The sequence below is a fragment of the Telmatherina bonti genome (genome assembly GCF_933228915.1).
Source record: "Telmatherina bonti genome assembly, chromosome: 6".
NCBI lineage: Eukaryota > Metazoa > Chordata > Actinopteri > Atheriniformes > Telmatherinidae > Telmatherina > Telmatherina bonti.
The window spans coordinates 43,013,174-43,040,312 of record NC_136624.1 but is presented as its reverse complement, the minus strand read 5'-3'; the positions used below and the strand labels follow the sequence as shown (position 1 = coordinate 43,040,312).

At 49.5% G+C, this 27,139-nt stretch overlaps 1 protein-coding gene across 1 annotated transcript in view; it reads left to right on the top strand.

Moving 5' to 3' along the window:
• Positions 1-27,139, top strand: part of LOC306757214 (cadherin-4-like) — a gene marked incomplete at both ends in the record, with an annotated part of 58,825 nt that overhangs the window by 14,124 nt on the left and 17,562 nt on the right. The window contains 2 exons of the mRNA XM_079242179.1: positions 10,722-10,894; positions 22,500-22,637. Of these exons, the coding sequence (XP_079098305.1) occupies positions 10,722-10,894; positions 22,500-22,637 (311 nt within the window). The remainder of the gene's footprint in view (positions 1-10,721; positions 10,895-22,499; positions 22,638-27,139) is intronic.

Genomic DNA, 27,139 nt, shown 5'->3' with positions numbered 1-27,139 from the left:
AGTCTGGGAAAACTGAGGAAAACAAATCGATATCAGCTACCAGGCAGTGTCTGTGTGCATGTTAGCATGTCAGTCATCATGTCGTCCTGATGTCAGGCCGGGTCTGACCCTCCTCCAACGCCCTCCTGCAGCTCTAGAGGAAAATGTTTCTACATGAACACTGAACTTTATTTCTGCTGAGACATAAATGACTCTTTCAGCAGGAAAAGAGTGAATTGACTGAAAAGTCCTTGATAGGAGGTGAGTCAGGAAATGCATTTTACTGCAGGTATTCTGGAAACATCCCAAACGGTACGGCACCAAAGACTTCCCCAAATTCCCAACAGAATCCTTTAAATATTACAGCATCTTTACTTGGACTGAAGAAACGAGTAAAAGAGTTCAGAAAACGACAGAAATGTGTTTCGCTGAAAGTCAAGGACAGGAGCATGAAAATGGCAGCGAACGTCCCAACAAAGCGATGAGTTCTGGCGACTCCAGCGGCCGGCGACGAGGGAAGCGATGCAGAGGCACCACCTCTGTGGTGCACGGCCACGCGCTGACGGTTTTGTTTTTGTAAGTTTTATTTTAGAGGTGAAATAAGTGTTGCAGCTGTGAAGGATGTTCCTTTAGCAGGACGGGCTGCTAACCGTTGCAGAGCGGTGACACCCGCCTTCATCAGGTTTTTACTTCTAATCTTCAACTATTCCAAACATCTGGGCAGATCTGAAGAGGACTGAAACTGGATCAGGAGCAGGAGGAGGTCTCCTCCGCTGCGTCCTGCTGCACCGCCTGACTTAACGCCATGTTGGTTTCAGGAGTAGTGATGCATGAAAAGGTTCATCTCTTCTTATCAGCATAAGTCTGACTCTGACAGTCCTCACGTCGGTTTGGGTTTTTGACTGTTGGAACCATTTTATAACAGTAAAAGCACATTCAGATCATATCCATACGATACACCACGTCTGTCCCCCCCCCCCCCCACTGCCGCCACCTCCAGGTCACGACCCTGTCTCCAGACACGCTGCTGCAGACGCGCTGCTGCAGACACGCTGCTGCAGAAACGCTGCTGCAGACACGCTGCTGCAGACACGCTGCTGCAGAAACGCTGCTGCAGACACGCTGCTGCAGACACGCTGCTGCAGACAGGCTGCTGCAGACAGGCTGCTGCAGACACGCTGCTGCAGACGCGCTGCTGCAGACACGCTGCTGCAGACACGCTGCTGCAGACAGGCTGCTGCAGACAGGCTGCTGCAGACACGCTGCTGCAGACAGGCTGCTGCAGACGCGCTGCTGCAGACACGCTGCTGCAGACACGCTGCTGCAGACAGGCTGCTGCAGACAGGCTGCTGCAGACACGCTGCTGCAGACAGGCTGCTGCAGACACGCTGCTGCAGACAGGCTGCTGCAGACAGGCTGCTGCAGACAGGCTGCTGCAGACACGCTGCTGCAGACGCGCTGCTGCAGACACGCTGCTGCAGACACGCTGCTGCAGACAGGCTGCTGCAGACAGGCTGCTGCAGACACGCTGCTGCAGACAGGCTGCTGCAGACAGGCTGCTGCAGACACGCTGCTGCAGACAGGCTGCTGCAGACAGGCTGCTGCAGACAGGCTGCTGCAGACAGGCTGCTGCAGACAGGCTGCTGCAGACACGCTGCTGCAGACAGGCTGCTGCAGACACGCTGCTGCAGACAGGCTGCTGCAGACACGCTGCTGCAGACACGCTGCTGCAGACACGCTGCTGCAGACAGGCTGCTGCAGACACGCTGCTGCAGACAGGCTGCTGCAGACAGGCTGCTGCAGACACGCTGCTGCAGACAGGCTGCTGCAGACACGCTGCTGCAGACAGGCTGCTGCAGACACGCTGCTGCAGACAGGCTGCTGCAGACAGGCTGCTGCAGACACGCTGCTGCAGACAGGCTGCTGCAGACAGGCTGCTGCAGATGCGCTGCTACAGATGCGCTGCTGCAGACACGCTGCTGCAGATGCGCTGCTGCAGACGCGCAGCTTTTATCAGGGATGAAGCATCAGAGATTATTAGCTGGTTTTATCGTAGAATTCTTCAAGCTTAAACATGTTCTGGTGATTCTGGAAGAAGTTTTCAGGTCGTGTGGACTTTAGTTGGGGCGTGCATGGAAATGATCCTGCAGAATGGGGTTTCAGAGGAAGCGTCCTGGTGCGAGCCGGGGGGCTGTCTTCCTCTCTGACCCGACTCCAGCAAATCCTCAGCTGTCCTCGTGTCGTTTCTACGTGTGTTATCATCCTTTCAGTATGTAAAAATGTCCACTGTTGTTAAATGTGTGTAACAGCAACCAAACTCCTGCCCCCTCTTTCTCTCTAAATGCCATACCCCCCCCCCCCCCCCCCCCCAAGCATCCCTTCGGCGTCCGCTGGCCAACATATCAAAGGTTCCCCAGGAGCATCACAGCTCCTTCTCATATCTGTCGCTACTAGAACGCCATCAAAGAGGAAGATTTCCAGGGAAGCGGCGTTATCGCCATCAGCAGATGTTCCAGACGGAGAGATGCCATCACGCCATCACCAAAGAGCCGTTTGAAACTGCTGGATTGGTTATTTTCTGCCACCAGGCTGCTGCTTAGACACAAACAAACCTGCAGCTAATGACATTCCTTTCAGCACTAAATCAGCTGTTTACAGAGAATAAATGAACCTAAGAGGATTATCCTGCTAGCACTTTGTTGGTAGGAAGAGCACGTGCACGGAGAGGGTGGCCACCTGTTGCACGTTTGCTCCCAGCTGTTGCTGAACGTCCCCAAAGCAATGAGCGTCTGGAAAGGGTTGTAGACAGTGCAGCGGCGGGACATCCTCTCCACATCTTAAGGGCCCTCAGAGAAAGATTTGTCCAGACTTATTGCTGCAGGTTTCTCTGCGATGTTCCGTCAATCTCCCCCCTTTCTCCCTGAATCTACCAGCAACTTGTTCCCTTTTATGGGCCGTCTTTCTGAAAAGGCCGCTGTGAAATAAGAGTGCAAGATCAAAACCAGCAGCTGAGTGCTTTCTCTCAGTCAATTTACCTTCGCAGGGAGTGGGGGAGGCCGAGGGGGGAGTGTTGCCTCTCTCCCAGCAGATTTAACAAACGTTTTATCTCAGTGTGGCTGGGAGGAGGAGGGGTAATCAAGGCCTGGTGAGGAGCGGGGAGATGGACTGATGAAGTAAACAGCAGCATTGGAGGCGTTTCAGACTGTAGTCTGAGCTGTAGTGCCACTTCAGAGGACACACCAGGGTCATATCAATATTTAATGCACCCACACCTCGCTGTAAGTCCTGCTCTTTGTGACACTGGGATTTTTCCCTCAGCTTGATCTTAAAGGCAGCAAACGGCATATCAGATTTCATCGGATTTCACTGAACAATGATTATCTGCTTTGCTTATTTATCCGTGACAAACTGTCAGAAACTCGTCACGTATTAACAGATCGGTTAAAGAACAAAACAATGATTTTATCCTAGAAAACATCAGCTGTTACAGCATTTCTCTACTGTCTCATGCTGTCCCTCCAGTTGCGATGGCAGCTAGCTGGAAATAATGGGATGCTTCTGAGCTTTGAACAGATTCTTGGTATTATGTTGACAGTTTTTTCGTTTCCGTTTTTGAAGCGGGTCTCCCGTTAGGAGAAGGATCATCCAGTCTGACGGGACTTTGACATTCAGGTGGTATAAGCATCCACAAGCCTCTGCTACCTGCCGTTACACATAACATCTTATACTATGCAGACCCACCAAAATACACCTGTGTCCGGTATCATATAACCACATATATGTTGTTAGCATCAGTATCTAACCTGTCAATCACATGCTTGCATTCAGTCATGTCGGGTATTTACTGGGATTCTCATGGTGATGAGCTGGAACGGGAGATTCTCATGGTGATGAGGTGGAACGGGAGATTCTCATGGTGATGAGCTGGAACGGGAGATTCTCATGGTGATGAGGTGGAACGGGAGATTCTCATGGTGATGAGCTGGAACGGGAGATTCTCATGGTGATGAGGTGGAACGGGAGATTCTCATGGTGATGAGCTGGAACGGGAGATTCTCATGGTGATGAGGTGGAACGGGAGATTCTCATGGTGATGAGCTGGAACGGGAGATTCTCATGGTGATGAGGTGGAACGGGAGATTCTCATGGTGATGAGGTGGAACGGGAGATTCTCATGGTGATGAGGTGGAACGGGAGATTCTCATGGTGATGTGGTGGAACGGGAGATTCTCATGGTGATGAGGTGGAACGGGAGATTCTCATGGTGATGAGCTGGAACGGGAGATTCTCATGGTGATGAGGTGGAACGGGAGATTCTCATGGTGATGAGGTGGAACAGGAGATTCTCATGGTGATGAGGTGGAACGGGAGATTCTCATGGTGATGAGGTGGAACGGGAGATTCTCGTGGTGATGAGGTGGAACGGGAGATTCTCATCATGATGAGGTGGAACGGGAGATTCTCATGGTTATGAGGTGGAATGGGAGATTCTCATCATGATGAGGTGGAACGGGAGATTCTCATGGTGATGTGGTGGAACGGGAGATTCTCATGGTGATGAGGTGGAATGGGAGATTCTCATCATGATGAGGTGGAACGGGAGATTCTCATGGTGATGTGGTGGAACGGGAGATTCTCATGGTGATGAGGTGGAACGGGAGATTCTCATGGTGATGAGGTGGAATGGGAGATTCTCATGGTGATGAGGTGGAATGGGAGATTCTCATCATGATGAGGTGGAACGGGAGATTCTCATGGTGATGAGGTGGAACGGGAGATTCTCATGGTGATGAGGTGGAACGGGAGATTCTCATGGTGATGAGGTGGAATGGGAGATTCTCATCATGATGAGGTGGAACGGGAGATTCTCATGGTGATGTGGTGGAACGGGAGATTCTCATGGTGATGAGGTGGAACGGGAGATTCTCATGGTGATGAGGTGGAACGGGAGATTCTCATGGTGATGTGGTGGAACGGGAGATTCTCATGGTGATGTGGTGGAACGGGAGATTCTCATGGTGATGAGGTGGAACGGGAGATTCTCACCATGATGAGGTGGAACGGGAGATTCTCATGGTGATGAGGTGGAACGGGAGATTCTCATGGTGATGAGGTGGAACGGGAGATTCTCATGGTGATGTGGTGGAACGGGAGATTCTCATGGTGATGAGGTGGAACGGGAGATTCTCATGGTGATGTGGTGGAACGGGAGATTCCCATGGTGATGAGGTGGAACGGGAGATTCTCATCATGATGTGGTGGAACGGGAGATTCTCATGGTGATGAGGTGGAACGGGAGATTCTCATGATGATGAGGTGGAACGGGAGATTCTCATGGTGATGAGATGGAACGGGAGATTCTCATCATGATGAGGTGGAACGGGAGATTCTCATGGTGATGAGGTGGAACGGGAGATTCTCATGATGATGAGGTGGAACGGGAGATTCTCATGGTGATGAGGTGGAACAGGAGATTCTCATGGTGATGAGGTGGAACGGGAGATTCTCATGATGATGAGGTGGAACGGGAGATTCTCATGGTGATGAGGTGGAACGGGAGATTCTCATGGTGATGAGATGGAACGGGAGATTCTCATGGTGATGAGGTGGAACGGGAGATTCTCATGGTGATGAGGTGGAACGGGAGATTCTCATGGTGATGAGGTGGAACGGGAGATTCTCATCATGATGAGGTGGAACGGGAGATTCTCATCATGATGTGGTGGAACAGGAGATTCTCATGGTGATGAGGTGGAACAGGAGATTCTCATGGTGATGTGGTGGAACGGGAGATTCTCATGGTGATGAGGTGGAACGGGAGATTCTCATCATGATGTGGTGGAACAGGAGATTCTCATGGTGATGAGGTGGAACAGGAGATTCTCATGGTGATGTGGTGGAACGGGAGATTCTCATGGTGTTGAGGTGGAACGGGAGATTCTCATGGTGATGAGGTGGAACGGGAGATTCTCATGGTGATGAGGTGGAACGGGAGATTCTCATGGTGATGTGGTGGAACGGGAGATTCTCATGGTGATGAGGTGGAACGGGAGATTCTCATGGTGATGAGGTGGAACGGGAGATTCTCATCATGATGTGGTGGAACGGGAGATTCTCATGGTGATGTGGTGGAACGGGAGATTCTCATGGTGATGTGGTGGAACGGGAGATTCTCATGGTGATGTGGTGGAACGGGAGATTCTCATGGTGATGACGTGGAACGGGAGATTCTCATGGTGATGACGTGGAACGGGAGATTCTCATGGTGATGAGGTGGAACGGGAGATTCTCATCATGATGTGGTGGAACGGGAGATTCTCATGGTGATGACGTGGAACGGGAGATTCTCATGGTGATGAGGTGGAACGGGAGATTCTCATCGTGATGAGGTGGAACGGGAGATTCTCATGGTGATGAGGTGGAACGGGAGATTCTCATCATGATGTGGTGGAACGGGAGATTCTCATCATGATGAGGTGGAATGGGAGATTCTCATGGTGATGAGGTGGAACGGGAGATTCTCATGGTGATGAGGTGGAACAAGAGGTTCTCATCATGATGAGGTGGAACGGGAGATTCTCATGGTGATGAGGTGGAACGGGAGATTCTCATGGTGATGAGGTGGAACGGGAGATTCTCATGGTGATGAGGTGGAACGGGAGATTCTCATCATGATGTGGTGGAACGGGAGATTCTCATCATGATGAGGTGGAACGGGAGATTCTCATCGTGATGAGGTGGAACGGGAGATTCTCATGGTGATGAGGTGGAACGGGAGATTTTCATCATGATGTGGTGGAACGGGAGATTCTCATCATGATGAGGTGGAACGGGAGATTCTCATGGTGATGTGGTGGAACGGGAGATTCTCATGGTGATGAGGTGGAACGGGAGATTCTCATGGTGATGAGGTGGAACGGGAGATTCTCATGGTGATGTGGTGGAACGGGAGATTCTCATGGTGATGTGGTGGAACGGGAGATTCTCATGGTGATGAGGTGGAACGGGAGATTCTCATGGTGATGAGGTGGAACGGGAGATTCTCATGGTGATGAGGTGGAACAGGAGATTCTCATCACGATGAGGTGGAACGGGAGATTCTCATGGTGATGAGGTGGAACGGGAGATTCTCATGGTGATGAGGTGGAACGGGAGATTCTCATGGTGATGAGATGGAACGGGAGATTCTCATGGTGATGAGGTGGAACGGGAGATTCTCATGGTGATGTGGTGGAACGGGAGATTCTCATGGTGATGAGGTGGAACGGGAGATTCTCACCATGATGAGGTGGAACGGGAGATTCTCATGGTGATGAGGTGGAACAGGAGATTCTCATGGTGATGAGGTGGAACGGGAGATTCTCATGGTGATGAGGTGGAACGGGAGATTCTCATGGTGATGAGGTGGAACGGGAGATTCTCACCATGATGAGGTGGAACAGGAGATTCTCATGGTGATGAGGTGGAACGGGAGATTCTCATGGTGATGACGTGGAACGGGAGATTCTCATCATGATGAGGTGGAACAGGAGATTCTCATCATGATGTGGTGGAACGGGAGATTCTCATGGTGATGAGGTGGAACGGGAGATTCTCATGGTGATGACGTGGAACGGGAGATTCTCATCATGATGAGGTGGAACAGGAGATTCTCATGGTGATGAGGTGGAACGGGAGATTCTCACCATGATGAGGTGGAACGGGAGATTCTCATCATGATGAGGTGGAACAGGAGATTCTCATGGTGATGAGGTGGAACGGGAGATTCTCACCATGATGAGGTGGAACGGGAGATTCTCATCATGATGAGGTGGAACAGGAGATTCTCATGGTGATGAGGTGGAACAGGAGATTCTCATGGTGATGAGGTGGAACGGGAGATTCTCACCATGATGAGGTGGAACGGGAGATTCTCATCATGATGAGGTGGAACAGGAGATTCTCATGGTGATGAGGTGGAACAGGAGATTCTCATGGTGATGAGGTGGAACGGGAGATTCTCATCATGATGAGGTGGAACGGGAGATTCTCATCATGATGAGGTGGAATGGGAGATTCTCATCATGATGAGGTGGAACAGGAGATTCTCATCACGATGAGGTGGAACGGGAGATTCTCATCATGGTGATGAGGTGGAACAGGAGATTCTCATCATGATGAGGTGGAACAGGAGATTCTCATCACGATGAGGTGGAACGGGAGATTCTCATCATGGTGATGAGGTGGAACGGGAGATTCTCATGGTGATGAGGTGGAACAGGAGATTCTCACCATGATGAGGTGGAACGGGAGATTCTCATCATGATGAGGTGGAACAGGAGATTCTCATCACGATGAGGTGGAACGGGAGATTCTCATCATGGTGATGAGGTGGAACAGGAGATTCTCATCATGATGAGGTGGAACGGGAGATTCTCATCATGATGAGGTGGAACAGGAGATTCTCATCACGATGAGGTGGAACAGGAGATTCTCATCATGGTGATGAGGTGGAACAGGAGATTCTCATGGTGATGAGGTGGAACGGGAGATTCTCATGGTGAAGAGGTGGAACGGGAGATTCTCATCATGATGAGGTGGAACGGGAGATTCTCATGGTGATGAGGTGGAACGGGAGATTCTCATGGTGATGAGGTGGAACGGGAGATTCTCATGGTGATGAGGTGGAACGGGAGATTCTCATGGTGATGTGGTGGAACGGGAGATTCTCATGGTGATGAGGTGGAACGGGAGATTCTCATGGTGATGAGGTGGAACGGGAGATTCTCATGGTGATGAGGTGGAACAGGAGATTCTCATCATGATGAGGTGGAACGGGAGATTCTCATGGTGATGAGGTGGAACGGGAGATTCTCATCATGATGAGGTGGAACAGGAGATTCTCATGGTGAAGCTCCTGTGTGAAAAGTCGACCTCTTCATCACTTCCATGAAGATTCATCCCTCCCCCTTCCTCACCTCACAATCATCATCCTCTTCCTTCCCTTCTCTGTCTCAGCTCTTTCTGTTTGACAGACCAGCCGTTTAAATCTCTTTCATCAGTTCCTCTCCATTCTGTCTTCATCCATCTTCCTCTTTTCCTCTCCCTCGTCTCTCTAATTGGGAGGCAGATGTTGACTCTGGCTGATGAATGTTCAGGCAGCAGATAGACCTTACCAGTGATCTGTGATCACGTGAGCGAAATAGCCCCTGATACATGCCCCCGCCACCACATTTTCAGGTCCAGCGATTTTGCCAGAAAAGCAATTAGGATTTGGAATTAGTGTTCAAATTAAACAGGAATTAAGAGGCTCGGTTTAACCCTCACGGGCTCCACTTTCCCTCTTTGGACCTGACAGCAGTGTGTTATCATATCGCTGAGTGCTTTGCGGTGAAATGAAAGGTGGCAGCACCGGCATGCGGTCCATCACATCCCGCCTGCTTTCCTGCAGGACAGGAGAGGTTGATTATATGTTGACACTGCCCCAGTTCGTCTCTTTCCTGTCCTTCCCTGGACTCTCTGCTCTTCCGTGCCGGTCAAAGTGACAAATCCTGCTTTGAAACTTAATGAAGTTTGAAATAGAATTTGAGGCTACAATTATCCTGTCGAGGCAGGTTGTGTCAGGAAGGATGTTGCCATCTAAACTCAGCCATATTTAACCACTCCAGCCACAGGGGGGCCACGAATCGTCCTCGGCTTCTGACGAGATATTTCCAGATAAATGATTCAGATGGATGAGAGGGGAGAAACTTAACTTGTATGTTACATTGTGAATTCTTTTATTTGCTTTTATGTGCTCAGCCTGGACCCACCATCACATGCTAAGTGATGCAGGCAGAGTGTTAGTGCAGCGGTTGCTAAGTTACATCAGAAATGTTCTGAAAATGACTAAATAATCATTTATTCTAACATGTAGATTTAAGCAGCCTGGTCTTTTTTCCTTTTGTCTTCCTTTTTACACTTCCATCCCTCTGCTTTGCTTCGTCTCAACGTACCGCCTCTCCCTTCGAGCATGTTTGTGCTTCAGCCGTCCCTCCCCCCCCCCGCGAGCTGACAGGCCTTTTCTCTCCGCGGCAGCAGCAGCCTGTAAATAGCTGCCTGATGGAAAGTGACATTTTCACAGAACCCTGAGAGAGGCGAGGTGATCTCTCCTCTTTCCAGCACAAAGTGCTCCTAATTGCCTGGTCGCATTTGTGAGCCCAGCTGACAAACCCGTGCAAATCAATAATTCTGCATTGGGACTCGAGGGTCCCCCCCCCCCCCACCCCCCCCACTACATGTTGAGATGACACAAACAAGACCATGCATACAAATGTGCATAAAAATAAATGTACACACAAAGCTGCACACACTCCTCTCTGCTGCCGGCCTTAAATGACGGCGTTTATCTGTGATTCGAAGACAAATGGAGAGAAAGCATCAAAGCATTAAGAGGAGCCACTGAAGGCTGAAATAATGGATGCTGGAAATGGCAGAAGACCCTGCGCTGCTCATTACTAAATGGCCTCTGCAGAGGTGGAGACTTTGCCCCACAAGCTCAAGATATACAGAAGACACATGAGCCTGAGAAGCAGGTGATTTAACAGGCTTTCCATCTGAGAGCTGTTTGCTCATCGCAGGATGGAAAGTCTGATGGACTTCAGGCCTTTTTCTAATCAAGACTTGTATGTTTCCCACAACTTTTCTGGTTTCAGGAGTCTTTTCTCCTTTTTATCTGAGCTCAATGGAGACCGGCTGCAGCTGATTTCTCTCTCTCTCCTCAGGCTCGTCCGTGATGCAGGTAACCGCCACGGATTCTGACGACTCCACCACGGCCAACGGCATGGTGCGCTACCGCATCCTATCACAGACGCCCCACAGTCCCATCCCCAACATGTTCACCATCAACAGCGAGACTGGAGACATCATCACCGTGGCGGCCGGCCTGGACCGAGAGGTCAGTGTCGCCTCTGCTGCTTCCTACGTTTCATTATCCTGCAGCTCAGACAGCCGCGCTAAGGCTGCTGCTGCCAACCATGCACATCCTGACCTGAAGGAGCCACACAACATGGATGGATGGATGGATGGATGGATGGATGGATAGATGGATAGATAGATGGATAGATAGATGGATAGATAGATAGATAGATAGATAGATAGATGATAGATGGATAGATGTATGATAGATAGATAGATAGATAGATAGATAGATAGATAGATAGATAGATAGATGTATGATAGATGGATAGATGGATAGATAGATGTATGATAGATAGATAGATAGATAGATAGATAGATAGATAGATAGATAGATAGATAGATAGATAGATAGATGTATGATAGATGGATAGATGTATGATAGATGGATAGATGTATGATAGATGGATAGATGTATGATAGATGTATGATAGATGGATAGATAGAAAGCAGAGAGGCGATTATGGCCACATGAATCCAGCTCGTCTCTGCTGGGGAGGTGGAAGGAAGCTGCTTTTCATTGTCTCCTCCGTGACCTTTGTGTGGGGTTCTGGTTGAGTCGGTGCCAGCCCGCACAGCGCCAACACCACGTTGGCCTGTCTCCTCCTGCTAATGAGGATTACTATGAGCAGTCGTGTTCACTGTAGAGACACCGTCTCACGCACCAACCAATCACTGCCTTTCTGTGATACTGGAGAGCACATCTGGCAGCATCAGGAAGCATTGAAATCCATGTGCCGTCATTATGGGGACATTCTCATCCTCGTAAGTTGGCTGATTTTACTGCAGACGTAAACGCACCACTGAGTGTGTCTCATAATGTTTATATTCTGAGAAGTCCCAGCGGTCCGTCTTTGGAACCTGAAGCAGGATTTTACCAACAGCTAAGTGAGAATTTAGGGAATAATTACTCTAAAAATCTGAAGAACAAAAGCAGGTTTCAACCAAAGAAAGCGGACAGAGCATCAACGCTCCTGCCTTGTCCAACTTTTATATGGAGCTGGCATGTCATGACAGCGTGGCGCATTTGTGGGACAATATAAATGAGAGCGGTGAATGCGGGCCAGGACTGTGTCCCTTTTTCCAGCTTGGCTCCTGCAGCCGCCGGAGCAGCTGATGTTTGTGAGGAGAAGCTCATTAATCTGGACGCTCCAAGCCGGGCACGGTCCCACCTGCCCCCGATCCACCCACCAAAACTGGGACACACCTGGGAGTTCACCCACCTGCTGTCAAGGTCATCGACACAAACAAGCACAGACACGTGGCAACACACAGGCATGGTGTGTGTGTGTGTGTGTGTGTGTGTGTGTGTGTGTGTGTGTGTGTGTGTGTGTGTGTGTGTGTGTGTGTGTGTGTGTGTGTGTGTGTGTGTGTGTGTGTGTGTGTGTGTGTGTGTGTGTGTGTGTGTGGGTGTGAGAGAAAGACATGGCCCTCCACACTCTTACAGTTTGTGCATCTCCTGTTCTCTCACCCTTCAGCCAATCCTGCTCCTCCATGCTGGTGTCTCATTAGAATATTCATGAGCTAATTAAGGGGTGAAGCAGGATGTCCTGTGTTGAGGAGAACAGGGGGTACATGGAGGTTAGCCTGGAATCACTTACCTCTGACACACTGAATACCAATGATTCTCTCCACCCCCCCCCCCCCCCCCCACACCCCCCCCCACACACACACCCTAACCCGACTAACTCTGACCCCACATGCTGACACGTGGCTAACAAGCTAGCCAGCCTACACTGGCTCATTACTTCTGAAATTTTAAAGTACGTCATGAATAATTTGCTGAATTAAGATGAGAATAAAGCTTGCTGCAGGTTTTGAGGTTGTGACACTTTGCGGTGGATTTATTAGTATTCCTGTTGCGCTGGAAGGAGACGCCACGGCTTCTAATGAAGACCAGCTCTGGTGCAGCAGGTAGCGGAGTGGCACAGCTGGCATGGACGTCGTCCCCTCGTGACCCGTCTCCACGCCAGCAGCTCCTCTGGCAGGCAGGCCTGTTGTCTGTCTCAATCTCCCATGAGCTCTGGGCTGGAACCGTCTTGTGTGGCGCACTGTGATGTTGCCCAGCACCAAGCTGTCCCCCAGGCTGGTGCCAGCTCGACTCTGGACGTTCCCCCCATCGACATCGCCAGGGCCGCCTCAAGGACACGAGGGCCTGCAGACCGGCTCTATTAGGATGTGCAGAGCCACATCCTAAATGGGCCAGGGGCTTTGTTGTCTCAGCGATGCTGAGTTCTGTTCATGGTTCATTTTCTTTCCCCGGAGCTGCAGAGGCCCGACAGCAGAACCAGGAGGAACGGAGCTGTTTGCTGAATGACGAGTATGGATGCATGTAGGTGGACGTTTCAGCAGGACAGTGCTGACAGTGCTGGAACTTTGATCTTTTACAAGCAACCGTAGAAACTAAACGATAAAGTTTGTTGTTGCATCAAACCAGGTAGAAACCCAATCCTCTGTCAGGTGATGCTCCATCCGGCTTCCCTGGGTGCCGTGAGCTGCAGGGGAGGCAGGCAGTTGGAAACTGTGCCAGACACACAAATGGTCATTTAAATGTGTAGGCAGGTAAATACCTGCTTAATCTGACATCATCAAGATGGTAAAGCACCGTTAGAACAAAGCTAAATGATTCAGTAGCATCCCAGACTGTTTAACTTCGTCATCACAACCAGGAGCGCATGTCGCCTGTCAGTAGGATCATCCCTGCAGTGAGAGCGTCTGCCAACACTGAGAGCGAAGCATCAAGTCTCTAACCGTCTGTGAACGTACGTAAACCGTCGGCATCGTGCAGAAACGTACCATCTGCCTTTTTACTGGCATGAAGGACTGCGTGTGCGTGAACACACATCACTGCGTCGATAAGAGAGGAAGCAGGGCAGGACCGCGTCTACGGCCGTACAAGGTGAGTTACCTGTGCAGCTTCTCTGCCTGGCCAGGAGGAGGCGCTGTTCAGTCCTTTTTATTGAGCCATAAAAAACTTGCAATGCCGTCAGTTTCCGATCGATCGGTGCTACAGGTGGAGGAAGTCCTAATCTGAAAGATTATACTAAAGATAAGAATTATAAAAGAAGATAAAAAAATATATATAAACTAATTAATTAAATGGAATGATTCCATTTATTTCTTCCTGCCTTGTGCAGAGTTATGTCCCTCGCTGCCTGCTTCTTATATACTGGATGTAATAGATGCAGATCTGAGGTGCGGCTAAAACAGCCTCTGGATTTGGTCCTACTTCTTCTCCTGACAGGATACAGCTGAGCCTCGGTCCTGGAAAACGCGTCACAATACAGGAATACCTCGGATGCAAGGAGGCTGAAAAAGCGCCTGCATCTGCAGCCCTCCAGATGGACCGCAGAGGGGTGGACTTACCGCGCTGCTGCAAGCAGACTTCCTCACATCAGCGCATTTCCAGGCTGTTCCAGCACCAGGAAACACCTTCGCATCAGCATGTCGCTGCAGATCACATGCAGCGCAGGAAAACAGCCATACCAGGAAAAACCAGGCCATACCGGGCCAGACCGGGCCACACCAGGCCAGACCGGGTCACACCAGGCCAGACCGGGCCACACCAGGCCAGACCAGGCCACACCGGGCCACACCAGGCCAGACTGGGCCACAACAGGCCACAACGGGCCACGCCAGACCAGACCAGGCCACACCAGGCCAGACCGGGCCACACCAGGCCACACCAGGCTACACCAGGCCAGACCGGACCAGACCGGGCCACACCAGGCCAGACCGGACCAGACCGGGCCACACCAGGCCAGACCGGGCCACTCCAGGCCACACCAGGCCAGACCAGGCTACACCAGGCCAGACCGGGCCACACCAGGCCACACCAGGCTACACCAGGCCAGACCGGACCAGACCGGGCTACACCAGGCCAGACCGGGCCACTCCAGGCCACACCAGGCCAGACAGGGCCACACCGGGCCACTCCAGGCCACACCAGGCCAGACCGGGTCACACTGGGCCATACGAGGCAGCACCATTCTCCCAAATTATTCTCAGCTCTGTTTTCATAAATAACCCCCCCCCACCAAACCTGCACAGTGAAAGCTGATGTTAGATGATCGATGGCAACAGAGATTATATCAGACACAGGATGACAAGGATGATGAAGAGGATGATGAAGATGATGATGAGGATGATGAAGATGAGGATGAAGATGATGAGCATGAAGATGAGGATGAAGATGATAAGGATGAAGATGATGATGATGATGATGATGAGGATAAAGATAAGGATGAAGATGATAAGGATGATGAGGATGAAGATGATGATGAGGAGGATGAAGATGATGAGGATGAAGATGAGGAGGATGAGGATGAAGAGGATGAAGATGATGATGAGGAGGATGAAGATGATGATGAGGATGAAGATGAGGAGGATGAGGATGAAGAGGATGAAGATGATGATGAGGAGGATGAAGATGAGGAGGATGATGATGAGGATGAAGATGATGAGGAGGAGGATGAAGATGATGATGAGGAGGATGAAGATGAGGAGGATGATGATGAGGATGAAGATGATGAGGAGGAGGATGAAGATGATGATGAGGAGGATGAAGATGAAGATGAGGATGAAGATGATGATGAGGAGGATGAGGAGGATGATGATGAGGAGGAGGATGAAGATGATGAGGATGATGAGGATGAAGATGAGGAGGATGAGGATGAAGATGATGAGGATGAAGATGATGAGGATGAAGATGATGATGAGGAGGATGAAGATGATGAAGATGATGAGGATGAAGATGATGAGGATGAGGATGAAGATGATGATGAGGAGGATGAAGATGATGAGGATGAGGATGAAGATGAGGAGGATGAAGATGATGATGAGGAGGATGAAGATGATGAGGATGAAGATGATGATGAGGAGGATGAAGATGATGAGGATGAAGATGATGAAACCCAGAGTCTTCATTCTTCCCGTGTCTCTCCATCTCCATCAGTCTGAAGCGATGATGATTCGGCCGGATTAGGATCCAGGTCAGGATGAGTTCAGGTCCTGGACCAGCACATCACCGGGATTTTTCTGACAGCCGGGACCCGTCTCGGTTTTTTCAGGACAGAAGCTTCGTTGCTTGAACCCCCCCCCCCTCCTCAGGATGTTCCAGACAGACAAAACGAGCGGACACAGCGATGATGGATCAGCAGCAGAGGAAGACCACATGATGGAGAACCTAGACCTGGTCTGTAACCTGGACCTAGTCCGTAGGGTTAGTCCAGACCAGAGACCAGACCAGAGACCAGATTCTGCTCTCAGGACATTTTACTGCTTCCTGGTTGTAGATCTGCAGCCCCCCCCCCCCCCCCCCCCAGCAGCATCTTCTTCCTGCAGGTCTGGTTTCCGTGTGACCCCCCCCCCCCCCCCCCCCCCCCCCCCCCAGCAGCATCTTCTTCCTGCAGGTCTGGTTTCCGTGTGACACCCCCCCCAGCAGCATCTTCTTCCTGCAGGTCTGGTTTCCGTGTGACCCCCCCCCCCCCCCCCCCCCCCCAGCAGCAGCTTCTCAGTCTCCTTTATCAAGATAATTTATAGAGATAAAGGAGACTTTTAACAGAACCTTGTTTCTGTGTTTAACCCAGACCCCACAGACCTCTCCAGGTCCAACATGACGATGCCAGGCCTTACAACGGGAAGATAAAGGAGCAAATCCACTCATAACGGCAGATTCTCAACTTGAACTGCAGCAAATTAAACTGAATTTAAACCAAATAAAACCAGGATCGAACTGAATAAATCTAATTAAAGTGATCCCAGCTGAAGTAGAATAAAAACTGTGGCGGGGGTCGCTGGCACCTCGGGTCGCTGAGGTGGCCAGGAAGGGAGTCTACAGGCGTAGCTGAGAACTGGCCGTTTGAGACAGATTGCAAGCGACAAGCTAATGACGGCGGCCGGTGGGAGCCCAGCAAAGCGGAACGCCACCCACAAACGACACGAGTAAAGAGCAAGTCTTTCACTCATGGCTCTTTACCCTCCGAGTGGCTCCTTGCAGAGAAAACACACACTCAGCTCAGGCGCAATTAGCTCGCCTCCGTGCACGTGTGTTGCCGTGGAAACTGTCCTCCAGCTCGCAACATCATTTTCTCTATTATGTTCTTGTTAACAAAGTCCCACCGGAGCTGGAGTCCATTTGCCTACCAGGAGCAGGCGGCTGTTTGCAGCCGTGGCGACAGCTGGACTGGACTCGAGTCGCTGACGTTCACAGCCTGAAGCCGGTTTCCACTTTCCGTCTTCATCCTCCCGGATGCTCAACCATCCCATTTGGTCAGCGTGGAAAGGGATTGGCTTTTATGGTTGCAGGTTCCTCTGGCCTCTGATGGCTTTCTGCAGATTAAGCCTGCAACACTCTAGGCTGGTGGGAGGGGGGGGTCTGGACTGCAGCTGGGTGGCAGACATGAAGCTGTATTTCCTGCCAGCGCTGGACTCTAATCTGACAGAGACGTTTTCTGTTCAGCTCTTCTGTACGACTCATTAGAGAGCCTTAGCGGGCAGTTCGGACCGCTCCTTTCGGGCAGGAAAGTGTGTTTTGGTGTGTGTGTGTGTGTGTGTGTGTGTGTGCCATAAACCCACAACTGCTCTGAGATGAGTGATCCAACCCTGCAGGACCAGCCCCCCCACCCATACTCCACCTGAGAGCTCCACCTGCCGGCTCATATCTCTTTACTGGCCATGAGACGAGGCGTCCATCAGAGCTGGAGCCCATTAGCTTCCTGCAGACATCTGCTGCTATTTCCAAACTGATGCATGCGACTGGATGGAAATGAGTCTGAAGAGAGCCTCGTTCAACGGAGGCTGTATTTACCAAACCGCCGCACGAGGGGGGGTTGGTATTGATATTTCATTATGGGACTAATAAAGGGCAGCCGGTATTGAGTTTTCATTAATAGGGTTGGTTTGGTGCAGATTAACATGTCTGTGTTCCTCATAATGACTTGGAGAGATGCAGAATGATTCCAGCTGGGTGTTTTAACCAGGATGAGCTGTGTGTGTGTGTGTGTGTGTGTGTGTGTGTGTGTGTGCGTGTCGGTGTGTGTGTGTGGAGGGGGAGCATAAAGACAAGATGTGATTACAGACAGATAAGAGATGAAAAGAAGCACTCGGCGTGTATTAACAAAGAACACGATGAACCAGAGGGGAGAAACGCGGCTGACAAAGGAATGAAGTAAAGAAGCCGCCAACTTCGCAGGAAATGTTATCTGAGCCGGTTACAGCTGCAAGATGTCTGCTGTTTCTCTTCTGCTTCTTCCAACAGAGCCAGCAGAGCGCCTGGCCAACATTAAAGCATGGCGAAGGCAGGTTGTGGATGCTGAAGACAGCTGTGTGTGTGTGTGTGTGTGTGTGTGTGTGTGTGTGTGTGTGTGTGTGTGTGTGTGTGGGTGTGTGTGCAGTGGCCTGTCCTTGACGTTTATTCTCTCTCATTCTCTTTGTTTGCTGCGACACAATGGAGGCCTGAGCCAAATGGATTTAGAGCAAGTGAAAGAAGTCACAAAGCACAGAGGCTTACATACAGTCGGGGTGAAAACACACACACACACACACACACACACACACACACACACACACACACACACACACAGACCTCATCAGAGTGGTGAATCTGGGGACAGAGTGAACTTTCAGCACCATGGACAGCATCACTGGGACGCAGCTGTTCTCTTCCTTCCCTTTTGTTTTACATGGTTTTTTTTTAGCTCAACGATTGCTGTGTGTGTGTGTGTGTGTGTGTGTGTGTGTGTGTGTGTGTGTGTGTGTGTGTGTGTGTGTGTGTGTGTGTGTGTGTGTGTGTGTGTGTGTGTTTTCTGGCTTTAGGGCTGGGATGTTACACACTCTGTAACCTAACTGTAACTGGACTAAATAAGGCCTGTTCACCTCGTTGTAATATCCAAAGCACCGTGGCGCATCTTGAAGTGGCGGCACCTTCATTAAAATGAGTGATGGTCCAAGTCTGCTCCCACTGCAGCAAGCCTACACTTTCAGGAAATAATGGATGGGCCTTTTACCAACACAATGCTTCCTCTCTGCAACTTTCTGTGTGTTTGTTTGTTCGTGTTTGTGCATTGTGTCATCCACATTCTGTTATTGACCGGGGAAGGTTTTCTAATGGACTCCATTTACACACAGGTTCCACTGGTTGGTTAGCCGTAAATAAACTGTGTGTACACAATGCATAGCAGCATGTTGATGGTCTGACATGGAGTTATTTATTTTAATATGTTTCCACATACTTTGGGAAGTTTGTTAGTTCATTTGAGTCCTGAATTTATTTTTCGTTTTGCAAGATTTGAAGCAGTTTTGTGCAAAAAAAAAAAAAAAATTGTTAAAAAGAACATGTTCATGTTGAACTGAGCCAAACATATTTACAAATAAAGAACTAGAACTGATGATGTGGAGTCCTGTAAACAGTCCTGAAGTCTTAACACTACATTACCCACAATGCACGGCAAACTCAAGCACAGGCCAGGAAGACAATGCTGCTCTGCAACAGCAAATGCGGATAAAGAGCGCCGCATCGGACACGTCCGATTCGTCAGAAACGTCCGATTCGTCAGAAACGTCCGATTCGTCAGAAACGTCCGATTCGTCGGAAACGTCTGACTCGTCAGAAACGCCTGACTCATCGGAAACTTCAGACGCAGCGGAAACATCCCACGCATCGGAAACATCCCACGCATCGGAAACATTCGACTCATCGAGAAAGTGCCACGCATCGGTAACGCCCCACAGATGGGAAACGTCCGAAGCATGGGGAACCTCAGACGCAGCGGAAACGTCCAACGCATTGGGAACGTCAGAAGCATTGGAAACGTCTCAAGCATCGGGAACGTCCGAAGCTATGGAAACGTACCACGCATCGGAAACGTCCGAAGCTACGGAAACGTACAACGCATCGGGAACGTCCCACTCATCGGGAACGTCCCACTCATCGGGAACGTCCCATTCATCGGAAACGTCCCACGCATCGGAAACGTACCACGCATCGGAAACGTCCGAAGCTACGGAAACGTACGACGCATCGGGAACGTCCCACTCATCGGGAACGTCCCACGCATCGGAAACGTCCCACGCATCGGGAACGTCCCACGCATCGGGAACGTCCCACTCATCGGGAACGTCCCACGCATCGGAAACGTCCCACGCATCGGGAACGTCCCATGCATCGGGAACGTCCCACTCATCGGAAACGTCCCACGCATCGGAAACGTCCCACGCATCGGAAACGTCCCACGCATCGGGAACGTCCCACGCATCGGAAACGTCCCACGCATCGGGAACGTCCCACGCATCGGAAACGTCCCACGCATCGGGAACGTCCCACGCATCGGAAACGTCCCACGCATCGGGAACGTCCCACGCATCGGAAACGTCCCACGCATCGGAAACGTCCAAAGCCACGGAAACGTCCCACGCATCGGGAACGTCCCACGCATCGGGAACGTCCCACGCATCGGGAACGTCCCACGCATCGGGAACGTCCCACTCATCGGAAACATCCCACGCATCGGAAACGTCCCACGCATCGGAAACGTCCCACGCATCGGAAACGTCCCACGCATCGGGAACGTCCCACGCATCGGAAACGTCCCACGCATCGGTAACGCCCCACAGATGGGAAACGTCTGAAGCATGGGGAACCTCAGACGCAGCGGAAACGTCCAACGCATTGGGAACGTCAGAAGCATTGGAAACGTCTCAAGCATCGGGAACGTCCCACGCATCGGGAACGTCCGAAGCTATGGAAACGTACCACGCATCGGAAACGTCCGAAGCTACGGAAACGTACGACGCATCGGGAACGTCCCACTCATCGGAAACGTCCCACTCATCGGGAACGTCCCACGCATCGGAAACGTCCCACGCATCGGGAACGTCCCACGCATCGGGAACGTCCCACGCATCGGGAACGTCCCACGCATCGGAAACGTCCCACGCATCGGAAACGTCCCACGCATCGGGAACGTCCCACGCATCGGAAACGTCCCACGCATCGGAAACGTCCCACGCATCGGGAACGTCCCACGCATCGGAAACGTCCCACGCATCGGGAACGTCCCACGCATCGGAAACGTCCAAAGCCACGGAAACGTCCAAAGCCACGGGAACGTCCCACGCATCGGGAACGTCCCACGCATCGGGAACGTCCCACTCATCGGAAACATCCCACGCATCGGAAACGTCCCACGCATCGGAAACGTCCCACGCATCAGAAACGTCCCACGCATCGGAAACGTCCCACGCATCGGAAACGTCCCACGCATCGGGAACGTCCCACGCATCGGAAACGTCCCACGCATCGGGAACGTCCCACGCATCGGAAACGTCCCACGCATCGGGAACGTCCCACTCATCGGGAACGTCCCACGCATCGGAAACGTCCCACGCATCGGAAACGTCCAAAGCCACGGAAACGTCCCACGCATCGGAAACGTCCCACGCATCGGGAACGTCCCACGCATCGGAAACGTCCCACGCATCGGGAACGTCCCACGCATCGGAAACGTCCAAAGCCACGGAAACGTACCACGCATCGCGAACATCCCACGCTCGTCTGCTTATAATTATTACGATGTTGTGTCAGAAAATGATCCAACATTCCTGTGCATGTCAGATGCAATTAAAAAAAAAAACAAGTCAGAGTCTCAGATTGATCAACTTTTAATTAGAAGAGTTGAAGCCTCCGTCCAGCGTGAGACGCAGTGCTTCCCGACTTATTTTCCATGGACCCCGGGCCCCCACCCTGGGCTGGAACTGTGCTTGGTTTATAAATAATATACCCTGGCTGATCCCGGTCCTGTCCTTCCATAACGCCACCGTACGTCTGACAACATGTTGTCTCTTTTTTTTTATAGGGACAATGTGTGGACATTAACTCTAATGCCCCCTTGTCCATGCTCTTTGGGGACACTAATGGGGGTTCCTGGATCCCAAGTTGTTTCTTACATTTAGGGAAGATGGAAGCTAAGAGCAGCTGCATCTGTCCCACATGCAGATTTGTTTAAAGCAACGTAAAGCCGGACTGAAAGCCGGTGGGAAGGTTTATAAGCTGCATTTACTGCAACAAAAAGCCGCCATTGACGGCGACTCTGGAAGCTACTGAAAGCAGGTAAACATCTGTAGCAGCGAGGCTTCTGGATGTTAGCAGGATCTGCTGTTATGTTGGCATGGTAACCAGCAACACTGTCTAACAAAACCCAATGAAACCAGTTAGCTTTAGGCTAATGTAGGCTGGAGAGCTGACTTACTGGTGGAGGAGAAAGATGGTAAAATCTTTCTCCTTCTGGAGCTCCTTCCGCCTGCAGAAGGCTAGCTCCATGCTGATGCTTCGGTCTCGTTTAAGCACCTTTTGTCGCTTTCTTTGCGATGATGCCGTTTCTCAACCAGCTTACCGTTTATATGTAGAGAGAAATTTAAGATTCTTGGTATGAAATCTCATATAGAAATGAAACAGAAAATATGACAAAATGTCCCTTTATTATAAGACCCAATACTTTAATTCTTCTTTCATTCTCTCTTCCAACCTGAGTGTTGAGCAGCATGAGCTAACAACCACTCAACATGCTTTCTTTGTTTCTGCTCCACAGAAAGTGTCCCAGTACACCATTATTGTCCAGGCCACCGATATGGAAGGGAACCTGAACTTTGGGCTTTCCAACACAGCAACCGCCCTCATCTCCATCACGGACATCAACGACAATCCCCCAGAGCTCACAGTCAGGACGGTGAGTCTTGTTTAATCTTGTTTCCAGCTCAGGTATACAGCAGTTAGCAATGAGCGCACATAAAACCAGTCTTTTTTTTTTATCCCACCGCTTTCATAGCCTCCTTCTCATGCATAATTTATTGGGTAAAGAAAACTCATAAGTCTGCTGTTGGAATCTGGAAATACAAGCTTCCTCACAAAGGCTGGTTATTTAATAATTACTTCTACCGCTTATGCAACAGATTTGAATGAAAAATAGATAATATATTCATCTTTTTGTATTTCAAGTAGTAAATGTTAGAAGATTCAATGAACCCTGATATGCAGTCCTGCAGTCCTCATTCCTTATCTTTTCCGTACACAGGAGTCATAAGTTCAACGCTGGTCTCTGCAGCTGTTGTTTTAGCTACTGCGTATTGAAAGCAACGCTACCTCCTGTCTCATGTTGTCCTTACAGTAGACAAGGTTTAATCGTGCCTCCAGACACGTTCTGCAACGTACGACAATGTGTGTTTCCTGTCAACAGCAGCCAACCTTCAATGTAGTATTAAGATATGTTTTCCCTGAAAAGATGTGAGATGAGCGCACGTTTGATGAGAACTGGAAGCGGATGTGTGAAACACGGCATATGGAGGGGTAGAAAAAGGTGCTGATGAAGATGAGTTTTCTTCTGCCTCTCTGTGCTGCGCCTGCTTGCTCAGCCAGTGCTGGCCAGTGTTTGTCTGCAGGCATTTGGCCCTGGTCCCTGATACCTCCGCACTGCTCTGACAGCACACCTCTCTGCAGCTGGTACATTTTTATTAACCTGTGTGTGTGAGTGAAGTGGGGAGTTATCTTGTTTGAAGGGTGAGAAATCCCTGCGTAAGGTTTTCGAAGAGAAAGCAGCTCCTGGACTGGATGCATCCATGCCTGCCTTTGCCAGTGCTTCTCTCTCCATCTGTATCTGCGTTCTGTCTTCTCTGTGTGGTCATAAAAGACGTTGAACTGCTGACGCAGTCTTATAGAGCTGTTGCATGACTGCGTCTGCACAGAGGAAATGCTGTTTGCAGCAACAACAAGCTGGGTGCAAACTGTAAAACACCTCCAGCACCATCATCGTCCATGTTCAGACAAACACAGTTTGTTCGATGCACAGATTGTCAGTCGAAGACACAAAGTTGTCACAGTTGTTCTGAGACAACAGTTGCAGTCCAGTTTCCCACCACTTGGTGGTGATAATCCATCAGTCAGTTGTTTAACCAATTCCAATAAGCAAAGTAAGTTTTGGCCAGGTAAAATCTACGTCAAGTACAGTTTTGAAAGGAAACGCAACAAGAAAAGCAGCTGGAGACGAGACGCTGCCTAGCAGATCATTTCTCACCAATCAGCAACCTCCAGTGGTTAAAAGTGAAGCCTATTTTTTCTTCTTAAAAATAAAATAAACATGTTTACAGCAGGAATAAACATGTTTACAGCAGAAATAAACATGTTTACAGCAGGAATAAACATGTTTACAGCAGAAATAAACACGTTTACAGCAGAAATAAACATGTTGACAGCAGAAATAAACATGTTTACAGCAGGAATAAACATGTTTACAGCAGAAATAAACATGTTTACAGCAGGAATAAACACGTTTACAGCAGAAATAAACATGTTGACAGCAGAAATAAACATGTTTACAGCAGGAATAAACATGTTTACAGCAGAAATAAACATGTTTACAGCAGGAATAAACACGTTTACAGCAGAAATAAACATGTTGACAGCAGAAATAAACATGTTTACAGCAGGAATAAACATGTTTACAGCAGAAATAAACATGTTTACAGCAGGAATAAACATGTTTACAGCAGAAATAAACACGTTTACAGCCTGCTACAAAAATCCATTTTAGGTTTAATAGGTCAGGTTTACCTTCATGACAACTGTGGGGGGAGTGGATTTTTTTCTAACTCGCCCGTTTAAAAGTAATTTAATCTCAAAATTCAGCATATTTAGGGGCGTGTCCTTTTGATTGATAGGTACCAATCTCCCGCTTCAAGTCAGAAGAACGTAGAACAACCGTGGTTTTTAGCCGGTTAACAATGTGACTTAGCTTTAGCCCACTTACCTCCGTTAGCTGGTTAGCTCCTGTTATCTCCGGGTTAGCTCGGTTAGCTCTTAGCTACAGAAATCTCGGCGTTTGCTCGATGTCAATCATCCACCATGACGCTCACAGCCCCCCTCTCAGCTCCGCCTCTTTGACCATATTTGTATTTTCCGGGCGAGATGACACACATGCCCCTGCCAAGATGGTGATGGTAGGAACCGCCCACCGAGCTTCCGTTCAGCTCTTCAGAAACCTACGGGTGACGTCATGGAGGCTCCGTCCATCTTTTACAATGGGTTACACCCAAGTTATAATGAATCTTTTTTTTTAAATTTCCTGCGACTACAGTTCCTACCAGATCATTCCAACATGTAATGGAACCTACGTTAGACCGAGACCCATGCTCCACAAAAAGATGACATTTTCTGGTTCTGGTTCTGGTTCCGTGCTGGGGATAGCTCTGGTGGTGGAAGCACGAGGGAGGCGTGGGTGAGGCGTGGGTGAGGCTTCGGGGAGGTGTGGACACGTCTCATCTCGCCACGTGACTCCAACATGCTGACGAGTAGAAATGATCTCTCTGCCGTTTTGTGAATCTCTTCTACTGTTTGTCTCGTTTCACGCCAGCGATGAGGCCGCAGCAGTTCAGTAATTATTTGTGTTTGACAGACGCAAGGAGGATTTATTGCTCTTAGTGGGGGGGCATCGAGAAAACATAAGCATGTTAATTAAGTGAAATTGCTTGCGGGGATCTAAAGCAAGCTGATATATTACATCTAATTTGAGAGAAAAAGACAAATGTTTTATTCATCTCTCCACGTGAGCCTGAACGCGCCGTGTTACTGCCACGTTTGTCATTGTGTGATAAATTACAACCATGTTTGTCTAATCAAACTAAATCCAACATGTCCCACCTATCTGAACCTCGTGCAGCCAGAGATGGAAGATCCAGAAGCTGAACAACATAAAAAGCTGCAACGCAGAAATGGAAAATGTCTACTTCCAATTTTAATAACAATATTAAACAGGTCATGTTGGAAGCTTGTTTAAAATCACTGTTGCATCATTTTCACAATATAGCAGCCATCATCATACAGTGTGTTGGTCCTGCAATGACCTGCTGATCTGTCCCTTCACCCAGTATCTGCTGGAATACACCCAGCACTCCCACTGCACTGGCAGAGGAGGGAGTAGATAGATGGATGTTGATCAAATGGATGGATGTTAATGCAGAGACATACTGGCATGTTGGATCTGTGACAAGCAGCAAAAGAGATGGTGGATATTGCCTTAAATTACACACACACGTATAGATATATAACATGCAAACTAGTCAGGTCAGAAAATAGTTTAAATCTTTACTGGCAACCGTTTCAATCAGCACACTGATTCATGATTTACACCAACAGACCAAAACATGTTTAAGGAGCCGCAGATTTTCCACCAACGTGTGAAACTGTGTCACGACGGGCAGTGGAGATGGTGAAGGAGTGGACCCAAACGCAGAGAAGACGGAACAGGGATGCAGATTTCCAGATTTATTGGGGACTACAGCAACCAAGATACAAACCAAGGACACCAACAAACCTAACGAAATGATCCAGCAACAAGACAAAAAAAAACTGAGGGGTATAAATACACAGAACAAAACGAGACACAGGTGAAACAAATTAACTAAATGAACCCAGGTGAACTAAATCAATAGGAAATCTATGAAGCTAAACAAAAACCAAGGGAACTAAACAGGAAAAACTACAAAATAAAACAGGAAGCCCGAAAACAAAGCACAGGAAAAACCCAAATCATGACAAACTGGGTCCAGCTGTGAGACTGCAGGTGTGGTTGCAGGTTAGCCCTGCGTAGCATCTCCTGCTAACTCCAGCACTGAACAGAATACAGCAACCAAAGAAAATTGATGACATTAAATATTTATTTTTGTGCAAACAACTCTTTCAGATGAAAGCCTGTACAGAAACTTCTTTCCACCTGGTGCTGCTAAACCGACTTGCACCGTTTCCAGGATTTACCGTAAAGATATTTCATGTTTAAATGGGATAAGCAGCTGAAGTTTGTATCCTCTGTGAATCCCAGTCAAACCAGAATCAGAAGCACCAACAAACCCTCTGGGACGTAACTCAAATGGAGGTATCAGAACTACTTTTCTATACAATTCTGTGCCTCTAGTGTCTTATCAGCAGCCCCACATTGCATTTTAGAGAGCGGTGGCCATTTCGGAGCGGCCTGTGCAGTGCAGACAGCGGCATTGTGTCCAGATTCCATTTGGCCAGCCAGACAAGCTTGGAAGGTTTGTGACGGTGTTTATGCTAAAGCTTGCGGTGAAAATGAAATGGATGAGCCTGGACGCAGAGGACTGCGAGTGCATATTTAATTTGCTGTGTGCTTATCAGGCCAGCAGGGAGACTGTAGAAGAGGAAGCAAGGGATGAGGGGGAG